The sequence below is a fragment of the Rosa chinensis genome, chromosome 1 (genome assembly GCF_002994745.2).
Source record: "Rosa chinensis cultivar Old Blush chromosome 1, RchiOBHm-V2, whole genome shotgun sequence".
Classification (NCBI taxonomy): domain Eukaryota; kingdom Viridiplantae; phylum Streptophyta; class Magnoliopsida; order Rosales; family Rosaceae; genus Rosa; species Rosa chinensis.
The window spans coordinates 44,013,779-44,028,234 of NC_037088.1; the positions used below are offsets into that span (position 1 = coordinate 44,013,779).

At 37.8% G+C, this 14,456-nt stretch overlaps 2 protein-coding genes across 7 annotated transcripts; both read right to left on the reverse strand.

Annotated features, from left to right (window-relative positions):
- Positions 1 to 624: 624 nt before the first annotated feature.
- Positions 625 to 2,581, reverse strand: LOC112178319 (peptidyl-prolyl cis-trans isomerase CYP18-1). Its single transcript, XM_024316480.2, has 5 exons — positions 2,429 to 2,581; positions 2,264 to 2,338; positions 1,743 to 1,904; positions 1,444 to 1,602; positions 625 to 1,065 (listed from the first exon to the last, which is right to left on the reverse strand). The coding sequence occupies exons 1-5, from the start codon at positions 2,429 to 2,431 to the stop codon at positions 982 to 984; spliced, it is 483 nt and encodes a 160-aa protein (XP_024172248.1). The 5' UTR covers positions 2,432 to 2,581; the 3' UTR covers positions 625 to 981.
- A 1,809-nt stretch (positions 2,582 to 4,390) lies between these two features.
- LOC112178335 (ankyrin repeat and zinc finger domain-containing protein 1) lies at positions 4,391 to 11,816 on the reverse strand. 6 transcript variants are annotated; one of them, XR_005809821.1, is made up of 10 exons: positions 11,398 to 11,815; positions 10,553 to 10,956; positions 10,317 to 10,431; positions 9,237 to 9,902; positions 8,564 to 8,641; positions 8,047 to 8,136; positions 7,839 to 7,932; positions 6,909 to 7,133; positions 5,211 to 5,300; positions 4,965 to 5,095 (listed from the first exon to the last, which is right to left on the reverse strand). XR_005809821.1 is itself a non-coding variant. In XM_040518145.1 (8 exons), the coding sequence occupies exons 1-8, from the start codon at positions 11,725 to 11,727 to the stop codon at positions 4,811 to 4,813; spliced, it is 1,968 nt and encodes a 655-aa protein (XP_040374079.1). In that variant the 5' UTR covers positions 11,728 to 11,815; the 3' UTR covers positions 4,399 to 4,810. The 6 variants fall into 6 exon arrangements, 4 of the variants coding, with proteins under 4 accessions (XP_040374087.1, XP_040374079.1, XP_024172263.1 ...); XR_005809822.1 differs by lacking the exon at positions 6,909 to 7,133 and having other exon boundaries at positions 11,398 to 11,814; XM_040518145.1 differs by lacking the exons at positions 4,965 to 5,095; positions 5,211 to 5,300; positions 6,909 to 7,133 and adding an exon at positions 4,399 to 4,962 and having other exon boundaries at positions 7,800 to 7,932.
- Positions 11,817 to 14,456: the final 2,640 nt, after the last annotated feature.

Genomic DNA, 14,456 nt, shown 5'->3' on the forward strand with positions numbered 1-14,456 from the left:
TTCAATTTAATTCAAAAGATTAAAAACAAAACAACTGAACTTATAAAATAATTATTTTTACAATTGAATTTACATCTAAGAGTGGTTGAACATAATTTTCTTGATCAGTTATTGATATAAATGTTAGATTTCACGATCTCAAAACTTGATTGGAGAAGATAATTAAAACTAAACTATCAACTTGTATATCATTTACTGTAGTGACATAAATTATCATTTATAAGTAGGAGGTCGTTCGAACTCTCTTTTCTGAGAATTCAGTGTTTGGAACTGTTTCATTTCAATTTTACGTGATGCAGGCATGACCTTCACACAACATCTTTAAAAACTCAACTGTTATAATCGGATTATAATCAATTCATATTGTTATAATCATCAACCCATATTGCAGGAAGAAGAGGGTGGGTGTCTAAATTTGCGAAGCTCCACCCCGATTCTCAACTTTCACATTTCCCATTTCACTACTGGATTGCTTGCTTGAAGAACCACAAAAGAGCTCTTGCTTCTCCCTCCCTGTTATCCCCCTTTCCTTTCATTCCCGTAAATGCTACCAAGAAATGTAACAAAGAACAGAAAGACTCGCAAAATAGATATTAAACAATCAAAACAAAAGAAACGAAATGATATACAACCAGAGGGGACTAGCTGCAAGAATCCTCTGCGACATAGTTTCCCCAATTAGGTAAGGTATAAATGCAACAAAACCAAATCGATACAAGTTTGTTAACTTCAACTAAACCCTACGGGAACAAGTTATACTCATAACTTCAGGCAACATATAAGTCATAACAAGGCAACCAGAATGGTAGATACCAAAGTTACAAGTTAAGTGAGTCTAACGAAGTAACAAAAATGTGCTATACATATTCTCTGCTAGTGATGACAGCACTCGCTATGTATTTCCTCTCATTGTTCAAACACATAGCTGCAACTATTTGCTAGATTACATCCCAGCCTCCTTCAACCAGTCCAAAATCAGGGCTAACCAGCAAGAGGATTAGCATGTATAGTCACTCGATTAAGCCTGATCTCTGCAAGAGGGCGATCCCCTGCTCCAGTTTGAGTCTGCACATATTCAAACACCAGTTAAACTGAATTCAAACAAGAAATGACAGAGACAATGACCTGCTTGAACCAAACAACAAACCAATCAAAAAAATAAGTAGGTATTGTATCTGGAAAATAAAATTTTATTCATCCACAGAACAATAGCCGTCTCTTAGTGGGATCATAACCTATTACTATTTCACAGACACCATTCAGCAATCTACAGACAGAATAGGTGAACCTCAGATGAAATGGATGAACCAATAGCCCAAACACATCTACAGAAGCAGAGTGATTACAGACCCATGCTGAACTATTTATACATCAGTTAGCATGCATAAAGCACTACATGTTAACACCAAAGAAGACGGATGCTTGGCTTAGCTAGCATAGTACCTTTTCCATGATATCAAGAACCTCAAACCCATGAATCACTTTGCCAAACACAGTGTACAATCCATTGAGATGTGGCTGCTTTGCATAGCTAATGAAGAACTGGCTTCCATTTGTATTGGGACCACTATTTGCCATTGACATTATTCCCCTTGCATTGTGCTGTAAAAGAAACAGTAAAATGGGAAAACCTTGGCAATTAGACACAGATTGGTCCTCGATACAGCAAACTATACCTTCTAGTAAGGTTGAAAAACAATGTAAGGAGACCAGGCCTATCCATAGAGCAAGATAATGGTTACCTTGAGAGACTCTCTTATCTCATCATTGAACTTCTTGCCCCAAATGCTAGTCCCTCCCTTGCCCGTACCAGTGGGATCTCCACCTTGTATCATGAAACCCTTGATATTCCTATGAAATATAGTCCCATCATAATAACCGCTCGCACATAGCGCCAAGAAATTCTGCGCCGAAATAAAACACAAAGTCATTACCATGTAAAATACCAACACCATCACTGATTCACTGCAACGCAAGTCGCTGAATTAACAGTGTAGCAGTCAAAACAAGACATGATTTTCAAAACTAAAACTAAACATAGTTATGATTTAGGACAAAGGACCATCTTCATCGAACAAATGAGCAGGAAAACTAGGGTTTCCAAACAAATTTGGTAATCAATTTCAGCAGTAATTAAAATTTCAGATGCTTTCCCTAACAATAATCAAAGCCACAACAAATCCCTGTGAAGTATTATTAGGTGGGCAACTAAACTAGAGAGAGAGAGAGAGAGAGAGAGAGAGAGAGAGTTGAGAAGAGTGACCTCGGCGGTTTTAGGGACCTCGTCGCAGAAGACCTCGCACTTTATATCCCCGAGATTTGTGTGAAGAGTGACAGACTGCAACAATCAATTAACCAAAACAACAAGGGTTAAATCGAGAAAGGTGAGTCCAATCCAAGTTCAAATGTTATGGAAAAGAGTACTGACCATTTTTGCGTTGTTACGAGTTCGTGCTGCTGCTCAGGGCTGGGCAATTCTAGAGCTTTCGCGCTTTGGGCAGCTCTGGGCTCCGCAGACCACCGCGCTTAAGGGCTTTTATATTTTGTGAGAGATTTTTATCGTACGCGGATTTATTATTCTCGTTAATAAAATGAGATTAAAAGAAAAATAGTAAAATTAGTGATAATCAACTCTAGCCAACAGGTTCTACTTCTACGTAAGTAGGAAATTCTATTCATACCTTCTCGATTGGTATGAAATTTTCTTCATCTCATGATTTTTGAACAATTTTATTTTCAATTTTGTCCTTCTTGAAATCTGAAAAGAAAAAAAATATATTATTGCACAAAAGCCCTCTATCTTGTCAATGACTTTGATTTATGGGAAGAAATATTTTGTTTGATTCATCGTTGGTTTGTTTTGAATATGTTGATTAACAGAACAAGTGAATGAATTTTTTGATACTAAATCTTATTAAAACATTGAATGATATGAACTCTTTGATAAGCACATAGAGAATCATAATTGAACTCTTTGGCCCATAATTGAATTTTTCTCCAATTATGATATGATTTTCTCTTCAAATACCAAAACCAATCACCTCCAGACTCTAGTTGAAACTTTTAAGATTTAATAAATCCATATCAATATCATATCAAAATATTGTCATGTTCATTCTCGATCTAGGATTTGCCATAGTAATCTCTCTCTGAAAGAGACTGCAGATAAAGTGAAAAGACAATTCACTAAGGCTTCAAGGGGAGAACGAGGATGATGGTGGAATTGACTACATACATGATTCGCAGTAAAATGAGTCTCTCTTTGACGTGGAGGTTAGAGGTAAAGGTAAGGTGTATAGAGAAAAAAAGGCTAGGTGTACAGAGAAAAAAAATTGAGGTTAAAATCAATAGTTTAGGGTAAAATTTTAGAGATAGAGTTTCAAATACCAAATTTGGAAGTATGAATAGAAGCATCTTATGACTTATATATAATTAATTTTAAGTAATATTTACAATTTTTTTTTTTTAGAAAGAGATAGATATTTTATTCAATCAATCAGAAAGTCTACATTGAGGGGGACATAAGCCAATACCCCAAGAAACTGCGGTTACAAATACCATCAGGCCAATGAGCCCAAACTCTAACCACAAGACACCCATTTCCAAAGCTACATTGATCATGTGATCCCGAAAGTTTCAATAACACCCAGTAGTCAATAGCAAAGAAGACAGCGTCATCTTCAACACTGTGTCCAAAAATTACCAAACCATGTGTAAATGATCGCTCGTCGGCAAATCGATAACAAAAATAAACCATAATTAAACCAAATTGTCCTCAAGAATGTTATGTCAATGGTACAACTATGAAACAAAGACAACCAAATCCTTGCTCAATTGAGGAGGGACTTATTAGACCTAACCAAAAACCAAAACCTAAAACCTAATAAAGAAAAGTAATAGACTACTACAAACCTGTTTCAAGTCCGTCAAAGTCGACTCTAACTTTCCAAGAACCGCCACAAAAGGTTAGAAACTTACAAAGTTGGATCCAGCGACCACGTCTGCCGAAATCCCTCCCCAACAACAGACCAAACCTCGCAGCTCCATCATTATCATTCAGCCCACCACCGATCGCCGGACAACATTGTGGTTGACTGCAAGTTATGGAACCCAAATCGATTACCTTGTCCTCCACTAGTGATGAGTCCCTTTGCATATGCAGCAAAGTCCTGATCCACCATTGCATCGCAACCATCTGAGAGAGAAGAAAACAGTTCCACTGTATCTCAAAATCCGACAACCACCCACCACAAACCAAACATGAACCCGTCTAGTCGCCGATGAGCCTGGAAGCCACAGTCAGTGATAGGGTGCCACGAGACAGGCAACAAAGTCACTTTTGTTTTTCCCAAACCCTAATTCTCTCCGATTATTTGGCGAAGCACTTACTCAAACTCTTTTAACATTAGATGATCGAGAATAAGAGACTTGGTAATATTTACATTGGTCAAGTGATTTATATCATTGAAACAAGTTGTGTTCTAAACATGTCTCTAAACTCTTGAATTAATAGGGCTGATAAAGATGAGTAGCACACCATAACTAAAAAGAATGACCACATAACCACATCTGCATGAATTGTATGTTGGTTATTTCAAAGTTCGTGCAGACTTAGCCGGCAGCCGGAATTTATAAAATGGTGAAAACTAATTGGATGGGTTCGTATAGAACCGAAAGTGAAAATTCAGCTTGGGAAAAATGCTTGAATTGGAACTAAATATTATTTCCAAAATTTAATAATAAAAACCAAAATCCCTAAAGCCATCACCACGTACCCCTGCCACTACCGTTGTCCTTGCCCCAATTATCATCATTGTCGTCTGCGTCGCCACTGCCACCACTTGAGAGCCATCGTTGTGACCACCACAATTATCATCACTAATTTGCCACTAACACGACCACCACCACCACCGCCATTAGCATCACTTGGACCATAGCCACAACCACCATCGGCACCTTCACCAGCTTCCCCAGTTTTGGGTTGTGGAGTGGTGCTATTACCTTGAGCACTAAGGGCTGCAGCTGCAGCCATTCTCCGCTCGGCTGCGGCTGCTCGTTTTTCCCTCTCGGTTGCCAGTGCCCTTTTCAGTTCTTCCTGATTAGAAATCAAAGAAGGCGAAACAAACCAAGTTCAGTTTAGGACTCATACAACAACCTATTCAAAGCAAGGAAAGGCTTGCTGAAAGAACTCATAAAAAATCTACACTGACCTCTTTAGAGATCTGTGATCCACGACTAGGATGAGATGATGAAGAGGACTTTGAAATCATCGAAGTAGTCTTGGAAGCTGCAGACTCAACCTGCGTAAAATCAAACGAAGAAATATATTAGGGGGAAAAAACAGAATGCAGCACACAGCTAGTCGTTAATTTATTAGATGGACGTCAAATACTGTAGACATAGGGCTTGTATAAATGCTCTAGGATCTGATTCTCGATTAATTGCTTGGAAGAAAAGGGGATTTAGAGTAAGATTCTATGATAAAACTACTAGCATCACATCTTGAGGTTTTAGGCATCACACCTGGGGTTAAGTTGCATCACACAAACCTGGAGAGAAGCAAAGCTTTCAATTTTTCTAAACTCAAAACTGACAATAAAAGACTACAAAGGCCTCTATGCATAGAGAGGCTAATATAATTCTAGAATAACTAGGATTAAGTAATCCTGATATCCCTATAATTAAAAGAATCCTAAAAAAAAAAAAATCCTAATAATAAAAGCCTAGATTTACTTGAACTTTCCAAATCCAGGTGACTCAAAGTTTCCACTCTTATTCTACATCAAAACCACAGCATAAAGGGTATGGAGGCTACACACAAGTGCATCAATCAGGTGATTTGAAAATGGCTTCCTAAAGTTTTTTCAGAAAAACTAGAATCAAAACCAAGTCACCAGGATAAAAAAAAAAAGTCTCCATCAACATAAAAAAGAAAACCATATTATTAAAATAAAAAGAAAAAAGAAAACCATATTAACAATAAATTATGCACCCCAGCTTTCCTTTTGTTTTCTTTGCGTATTCAATTTTTTGCTTTCCTTTTCGCTTCTTTTTCAGCCTGAACAACCAAATATGAAGTGAAGTCATATTTTCAAGCATCAATATGCCACCAAACAAACAAAGGCAGGATGCTTATAGAGGACATTACTTAACCAAATCATAGGTAAACAGGGATCCAACAGAGAAAGGAGTAAATACTATTAATTATCTTCTCCAGGATCTGCTTTATTTCTTTACATTAAACACAGAGACCCATAAAACCTGCACGACTTATCAGCCAAAAGCAAAGAGCAGCAACCACACAGTGCCATGGCCAGCTCATGGGGCTACATTAGTGGCGCTGGCCAATCCATGAGGGGAAGGGAGTAGAGGGTGAAAGATTTTTCTTTCAATCTTTTGTGTTTTGATAATCTTAGGGTAAAATAAGAATTAATAACCAAGATGAGTAAAAGAAATGTGGTATCCTGCATATGTAATTTATTTTGAGCGAAACCTATATCGGATGTGGTAAACTTGATCTAAACTTAATTTGTACGCTTTAATGAAGCTGTGTGCTGAATATATCTCGAAATTCTCAGGTTAGTAGAGCCCCGCTGATAAAAGTGACTATCAGACCACAACCTAGGATGACCACATTTGCATGAATTGTAATGTTGGTTGTTTCAAACTTCGTGTGGACTTTAGCCGGAAGCCAGAATTTATAAAATGGTGAAAACTAATTGGATGGGCTTGTATAAAACCGAAACTGAAATTCCGGCTTGGGAAAAATGCTCGCGTTCGAACTAAATATTATTTCCAAAATTTGATGATAAAAGCCAAAATCCCTAAAGCCATCACCACCAACCCCTGCCACTACCATTGTCCTTGCCCCCGTTATTTCCAAAATTTGATGATAATAGCCAAAATACCTAAAGCCATCACCACCAACCCCTGCCACTACCATTGTCCTTGCCCCCATTATCATCTTTGTCGTCTGCGTCGCCACTGCCACCACTCGAGAGCTATTGTTGTGACCACCACAATTACCATCACTAACTTGCCACTAAAACCACCACCACCCCCACCATCCCTGGTACCACCGCCATTAGCATCACTTGGACCATAGCCACAGCCACCATCGCCACCTTCAGATCCTGTATTCCAACTGCTTAGGTTAAATTCCATCCTTGTGAAATTCTTTCAGAATCTCAAAACTTCCTAACCGACCAGACACAAAACAAGGATAAATCTTTGTTATATTAAGTTTTGTTCAGGATGCTGATCTTTAGTACATAATCCAATTGATGCTTATATAGTTCTATTTCTATATTCAGAAGACATCTACAGTCGGAGCACATCTACATTCTCATTGTCACAAATATTCGTTTGTAAATTCTATAGTATCATGACTGTTATCAGAAATGTAATAACATCGTCCAGTAAAAATAGAAAAGACTACAAGGATGTCCCTAGGCCTCCAAAAAACTCAACTACAACTGTTGTGAAGTAACCAATAAACAACCCGAAACAACATGGGAATGTACCTCCACTAGTCCACTCTATTCTGTAACCTTTCACACACTATTGCCATTTGCTTCAATTACTTGAAAAGATATAGAATGAAAAAACAAGATACAGATAAATTGAAGTCAGAACCCTACACAAAAGTAAATTAACCACCAGCAGTTTATGCTATCCATCTTCCTCAAGAAACTCTTTGTGCACATGCATGCAAGTTGTGCTGCAGTATTTGTAGTTATACCTATGAAAAGGAACTTTACCAGCCAGAGACACAGTACAACAAGAGCAGTTAATTTCACCAGCTTCCCCAGTTTTGGGTTGTGGAGTGGTGCTATTACCTTGAGCACTAAGGGCTGCAGCTGCAGCCATTCTCCGCTCGGCTGCGGCTGCTCGTTTTTCCCTCTCGGCTACCAGGGCCCTTTTCAGTTCCTCCTGATTAGAAATCAAAGAAGGGGAAACAAACTAAGTTCAGTTTAGGACTCATACAACAGCCTATTCAAAGAAAAAAAAACGCTTGCTGAAAGAACTCAAAAAATCTACACTGACCTCTTTAGAGATCTGTGATGCACGACTGGGCTGAGATGATGAGGAGGACTTTGTAATGGTCGAAGTATTCTTGGAAGCAGCAGCCTCAGCCTGCGTAAAATCAAACTAAGAAATATATAAGGAGAAAAAAGCAGAATGCAACACACAGCTAGTCGTTAGATGGACGTCAAATGTTGCTTCAAATCTAAAACAAACAACCCCTTCCAGACAGCAGAAAACCCTTGCATAATGATTTTGGAATTTTCTCTTAACTTCTAATTCCTCTTTTTCTAATACAATTAAAGGACTAACAGTTAACAAAACAGAAAAGGCACCCAATCTACAAAAAAAAATAATTGCAGCAAACCACAACATAAAGGGCATGGAAGCTAAATACAAGTGCATGAATCAGGTGATTTGAAAATGGCATCCTAAAGATTTTTCAGAAAAACTAGAATCAAAACCAAGTCACCAGGATAAAAATAAAAATAAAATCTCCATCAACATAAAAAAGAGAACCATATTAACAATTATGCACCTGAGCTTTCTTTTCTTTTTCTTTGCGTAGTTTCTTCAATTCTTTTGCTTTAGCTTTCCTTTTCGCTTCTTTTTCAGCCTGAACAATCAAATATGAAGTAAAGCCATATTTTCAAGCATCAATATGCCACCACACAATACTGAAGAGGCAACCCAAATAAACAAAGGCAGGATGCCTTATAGAGGACGTTAATTAACCAAATCATAGGTAAACAGGGAACCAAGAGAGAAAGGTGTAATTACTGATATGTTCTCCAGGATTGTGGTTGTTAGATGCTACCATTGTATAATTTTTTTTTTTTCAAAGTACGATTGGCTTCATTTCTTTATATTAAACACAGAGACCCATAAAACCTGCACGACTTATCAGCCAAAAGCAAAGAGCAGCACCCACACATGCCATGCCCAGCTGATGGCGGTGCATTAGTGGCGCTGGCCAATCTATGAGGTAAAAGGAGTAGAGGGTGAAAGATTTTTATTTCAATCTTTTGTGTTATGATCATCTTAGGGGTCAAATAAGAATTAATAACTTATATGAGAAAAATAATGTTACAAGTAAACAAATTTTTCTATTTAAGTAGAGCCAACTCAAATATGTCAACTCCTGAACACGAAAAGACAACAATTCCATTTTTCATATTATTTACCAGGTGGAGGGGCTAACAAACAATTACCTGCTTAGCAGCTTGAGATTCCTCCATCTCCTTTGTCAATGCACTAGGTACCTTAGCAGCATTCCAGTCCCACTTATCTAGATTTGAGGCCATGAACCGTCTAAATGTGTTTCTGACCTCCTTTTCGTTTGCTACCGTGTATGGAGTCTGTCCCCTTTCATCTCTGGCACAAGGATCCAGACCCTGTTCCAAGAGTTCCAAAACCTTGAGAGCATTCCCAGACTGTGCTGCCTCATGCAAAGGTGTTGACGAACCTTTAACCTCATTACTACTCTCACTTGATATAGGGAGTTCATTGGACTCTCTAGAACTTGAGCAAGCTTCTGTACTAGGCTCAACAAAAGGCTCAACAATGTTGACTTTCTCCATGCTTGAGATGATATCATTTTCAATTCCTGAACTAGACGGCAATTCATTTTTGGTAACTAAAGGAGCTTCATTCTCCTCTTGTTCATAAGAGACTTGTGTCAACTGGTCATATATACGCCGAGCTTCCTTCATAGTAGGTCTCCGAATAGGGATTGGAATATTTCGGACTTTCTGATGACTAAAATATGGTGTCTCCCTATTAGATAGCAGCTGATGATTACTAGAAGGAGCATAAACAAAAACGCAAGACGAAGCATCAAAATAAGGCTTCCATGCAGCAAGTAGCTCTTGAATATCCTAGAATGTATAATATAAATCAGCAACTTAGTCAGAAGACAAATCACAACATAAGATATGGCCTCAATAAATATCTGTATGAAAGAGGCAAGAGTACTTGTTCCAGTTAAGCTATCTCACAAAAACAAACTAGACCTAACTAAACTAAGAGGCATAAAAGACATATTAAGTATCAATTACATGGTTAGCAAACTGCAAACATTTTGGCTTAAAGATGGTAATAATTGGACATTAACCTCTTCTTCACCAAAAGTGCCACTATACAAATATCAATTATAAAGAAGTGCGAAGCTACTCAGACATATAGTTGTCACTAGATCAAATAGTGAAATTTCTGTCGGAAGCTAAATTTTTGTCTGCACTCCATGACACAAAAAATGTAATAAAGGTATAGCCAAAAAAATCATCGAATACCTTTTTCAATGCAAGTTCATTATGGCGACGAAGAGAAGCTCCAGCGGAATGAGCAAACCTTCCAGATGCATCATTGGATGACTGTTTTTTTCCAGACTTGGCCCTTACGACATACCTACATCCCAAAATGAAAAATTTCTTAAATTATTATTATTATTATTTTTAAATGATTCTTAAATTAATAAAGAAATACAAAAAATAGACAGTAAAAAAGTGTACATAAACATTAAGTCAACCTGTGGAAAGTCTTGTGAGCTACAATTTTGCTACCATCAAACACACAACCAGCAAAGTGCCCACCACTTGCAAGCAGCACAACTCTAAAACAGGTATTATCTCTAGGCTCATGAACCACCGTGTTCAATCTCCCCAACAATTCATCACATGACAAATTACCTTCAGGTCCAGATTCATTTGTAATCAAACACTTCCAAATCGAAATTCTTTCTCCCGTCTGAAGGTGGATGAGTAATTTCTGCCTAGCAGTTGCCCTTGAAAGCTTGAAAGGGCCAACTTTTTCAGGTTCATCATCCTCTGATCCCGATATACTCGAGACATCAAAGTCTTTAAAAGAATCAGACGTTAACTCATCAAAGTCCTCCTCCTTCACAATATTCTTTCCAGCAAGGCTTAGCTTCACCTATGATCACATATAACCAAGTAATTACATCACTACACGCATTGAATTTTCTTACTAGTTCAAGTACCTTGTAACCAAAGACTGGTAGAAGAGTTTCTCGAACTGACAAAAAAAGACATAATTCTACTGTCTCACATTTCACATAGCTAAATCGGATTAGCACAATGAAAGCTGGACAACAGCTTTCGAAACACCATTCATCAAGAACACACTAAAACTTGTAAATTCCAATATTCCTCATACATCGAAATTGAAATCGAAATTTGATCAAAATCTCTCACACTAAGCAAAAGCAATGTAAGCATATCTAACATATCAACAATGCTAACACATAACTCTATCAAATCCAATGAATGCTGGTTTAAAATTCCTATAGCGAGTATTCAACAATTCAAAAAAACATATAACAGTAAATAAACCAAAATTGAAGAATAAATTTACATTGAATCGGTGAATATCGGATTTGAAGTGAAATCGCTGCTCTTGGAGGGACTCGAACTCAGCCTTGCAAGTGTTGCAGGTCCACCGAGTCGATACGGCGGCGTTTAGGGAGCGGTCTTGATCGGTGCTATCGGACACAGACTCGTCTAGGGTTTCGAGGGCGGAGTTGTTGCTGTTGTTAGAGGTCTCGAAAGTTGAAGCAACTGAGAGGCCAGAAGAAGTGAGGAGGGCGCAGGAGTCGAAGAAGTTGGCCGGGAGTTCGAAGATGGAACGGTGCCGTTTCTCTTTTTCGGCGGCGGTCGTGGTGGTGCGAAGAGGCTCCGACGCCATGAATTGATCGTAGATTGGATTGAGGCTACCTGGTATGGTTTGGGTAGTATAAAGCAGAACGAATGGCTTTGATACGGCGACGCTTTGACTCCTCTGGAAGTTGGTAAAATTTTCAACCTTTTTAACCCTTTTTTTGTTTCTTGTGTCGTTTTTGGGTGATTTAACTTTTTCTTTCTTAATTTCCTTTTTTTTTGACACCTTTTTACACTTCCACAACGGAGCCCCGTTCGTAGCTGCTCCACCGGACCACCACTTTGTTTTGCCCCCTTCACTTACGAATCATATGCTCAGGATTAATGGTCTCAGGTGATCTAAAATGACATTTGTGCATGAAATATCCACATCATCCTAAATAAGTTTTCAAATTCCCCGATGTTTTTAATCGATATGTGATGAGGACCACTAATGGTGTTTACATTGATGTAAATCTAAAAGTGAAAAACAAAATAATTCAACTTAATAAAGTAAAAAAAAAAACAATTCAACTTAATAATAATTATCTCTACTATCAGATTTACATCTTTCAGTGGTTGAACATAATTTTTTGAGTCAGTAACTGACCGAATAAACATTATTATGAACGAGTATCACATATTGTTTTGTATGATGCTTGGACTGTTGTTAGTAACTCATAACATGGCATACTCACCAACACAAATAGTGGCACGGCAGTTAAATTTACCTAGTACATGAGCCAATATCAGGACAGGCCCAATATAAAATTGATAGGTTTCAACTTTCAAGGCATTGAAGAGAGACCAGCATTTTAAGAGATGACTCCTCAGAAAAAAAAAAAAAAAAAAAAATCAATCACTAAATGATGAACGAGGGTGGCGAGACGTCCAGTGGCGGAACCACTGCTGGGCTGATTAGCTAATTAATGAATGATTTCTATGAAATCATATATAACTTGCACAATCTTAGCCAATTGGACCCCCCCCCCCCCTCCAGTCTCTACATATATTAAATACATAAATCTAAAATGTATGATGAAGAAGAAACTCAAAAGTAAATTGTAATATAAGAGATAGAAATGTTAATTAAATCTCATAATTATGTACTTACCAAAAAATACTTTTCAAATACTTAGTATTTACTAAAATTTAAAAGAATTCGATTAGAGGGAGATTAAAACTATATAGGAAACAAATCAAAAATGTATAAAGAATTGACGCCGCATGAATCTTAAGTGTTAAGAGGACATTAATTTTTTGTATATATATCTACATTATGTATATATATGGTTTATTTTCTTAACGAGATTAATTACGCAATATACGTCGATGCCTAACTTTATTTAGTGTTGGTTTTTTTTTCCCTTCTCATTCTGAACCCCTCAAGTTACAAATCCTGGTTCCGCCCCTCAAGACGTCATCCATAATAACCATATTTAAGTAGATCATAGTGTCCCAAAATAGTTTATAAATCATATTCGACTCTAGCATCTGACTTGCTTTGGAACATCATCACGCTGAAGTGAAACTTAATGATCGACCATCACATGGTTTCTTATGATGCTTGGACTATTAAGAACTTTTCATAAACATAGTAGAAACAACGACATGATCGAATAGTGGTTCGACCGTTGAAATTGGCTACTTCATGACCCATTATTATGGAAGACCCACGATCCACTCAATATTCTTGATGAAGAGACACCAAGATGAAAATTTTTTACACCCGTGAAATTTGACCACTAGATGATGATCGAGAGTGGCAAGATGTCATTCATAATAGTTCAAAGGGCCCTAGTTCAAATATTAGAAACTTCAACAACGGGCCCACTTTACCAAATAGTTTACAACATCCCAGACTTTAGATGCTGATGGACCCACCACACTTTCCCAAATTAGTCTAGAAAATATTACTTCGGCCCGAGTTATCCTAGACTCGTTCGAGTAATCTCGGAGACTTGAGAATCAAGGAGATTGGCTTTGCGTGTTTCCATCATCCGATCCGCAACAAATCAAACAAAACCTAGCGACGAAAAAGAAGTGGACACTTTGCAATAAGAGCAATTCCCTCAATCCTCCGATCCACTCTCCTCACCACTACTAATTGGATCTCAATTAATTTCCTTTTCTTTGAGCTACTTGGATGTTTCGGCCATAAATTGCCTTGGTCCTAAATTGTCAAAAAGAAAAAAGAAAATAGGTCATCCCATATCAAATATGTCGGTCATTTTGCTGCCGTACGTATCTTGCGAAAGAGGCAAAATCAGATTCTAGTTGTAAAATATCTAATCAAATCGCCATCGCTGAAATTGAGATAGAGATATCTTTCAAACCCGAACTTCGAAGTAACAAGCTAGTATTGTTTACAAAAGAACCACTCAAAGAGAAAACCAAGTTCTACGACAAACACGAGCATATTACAAACAGGCTTCCACAATCCAACCCACCTCGGAGCCGTCAGCCGAATAGACCGAGATCGTCGATTATGTTTCTACAAAAACTCTCAGCGTTGTCGGCATCGAGCAAACCCCACGCCCTCAAAACGGACACAGCTTCCTTCATATCATTATTTTTTTGTGTTCGTGTTGAAGTATAATACAAGTTATGTGTAAATCATATTTTAAATTTGCAACTTCAAAATTAAAGTGACTTGAAATTTTGAACATAACAATTACTTGCATCGGTGGCGCCATGGAGCGGGGTGTTCGTTAGACTCACAGACCATTTCGCCGCGCCCAAAAGCAGATCCATGTTCTGGAACGATCCAGAAGCAAG

What these genes read in the sequence shown, in the direction of transcription:
- LOC112178319 (XM_024316480.2), bottom strand. An exon ending in AGATAAGAGAGTCTCTCAAG is followed by an intron (nt 1,603 to 1,742) that starts GTAACCATTATC and finishes TTTCTTTTACAG; the next exon opens with CACAATGCAAGGGGAATAAT. An exon ending in TTCTTGATATCATGGAAAAG is followed by an intron (nt 1,066 to 1,443) that starts GTACTATGCTAG and finishes GAATATGTGCAG; the next exon opens with ACTCAAACTGGAGCAGGGGA.
- LOC112178335 (XM_040518145.1), bottom strand. Translation starts at nt 11,727, where the DNA reads ATGGCGTCGGAGCCTCTTCGCACCACCACGACCGCCGCCGAAAAAGAG. An exon ending in CCGATATTCACCGATTCAAT is followed by an intron (nt 10,957 to 11,397) that starts GTAAATTTATTC and finishes ATGTGATCATAG; the next exon opens with GTGAAGCTAAGCCTTGCTGG. An exon ending in ATGAACTTGCATTGAAAAAG is followed by an intron (nt 9,903 to 10,316) that starts GTATTCGATGAT and finishes TATACATTCTAG; the next exon opens with GATATTCAAGAGCTACTTGC.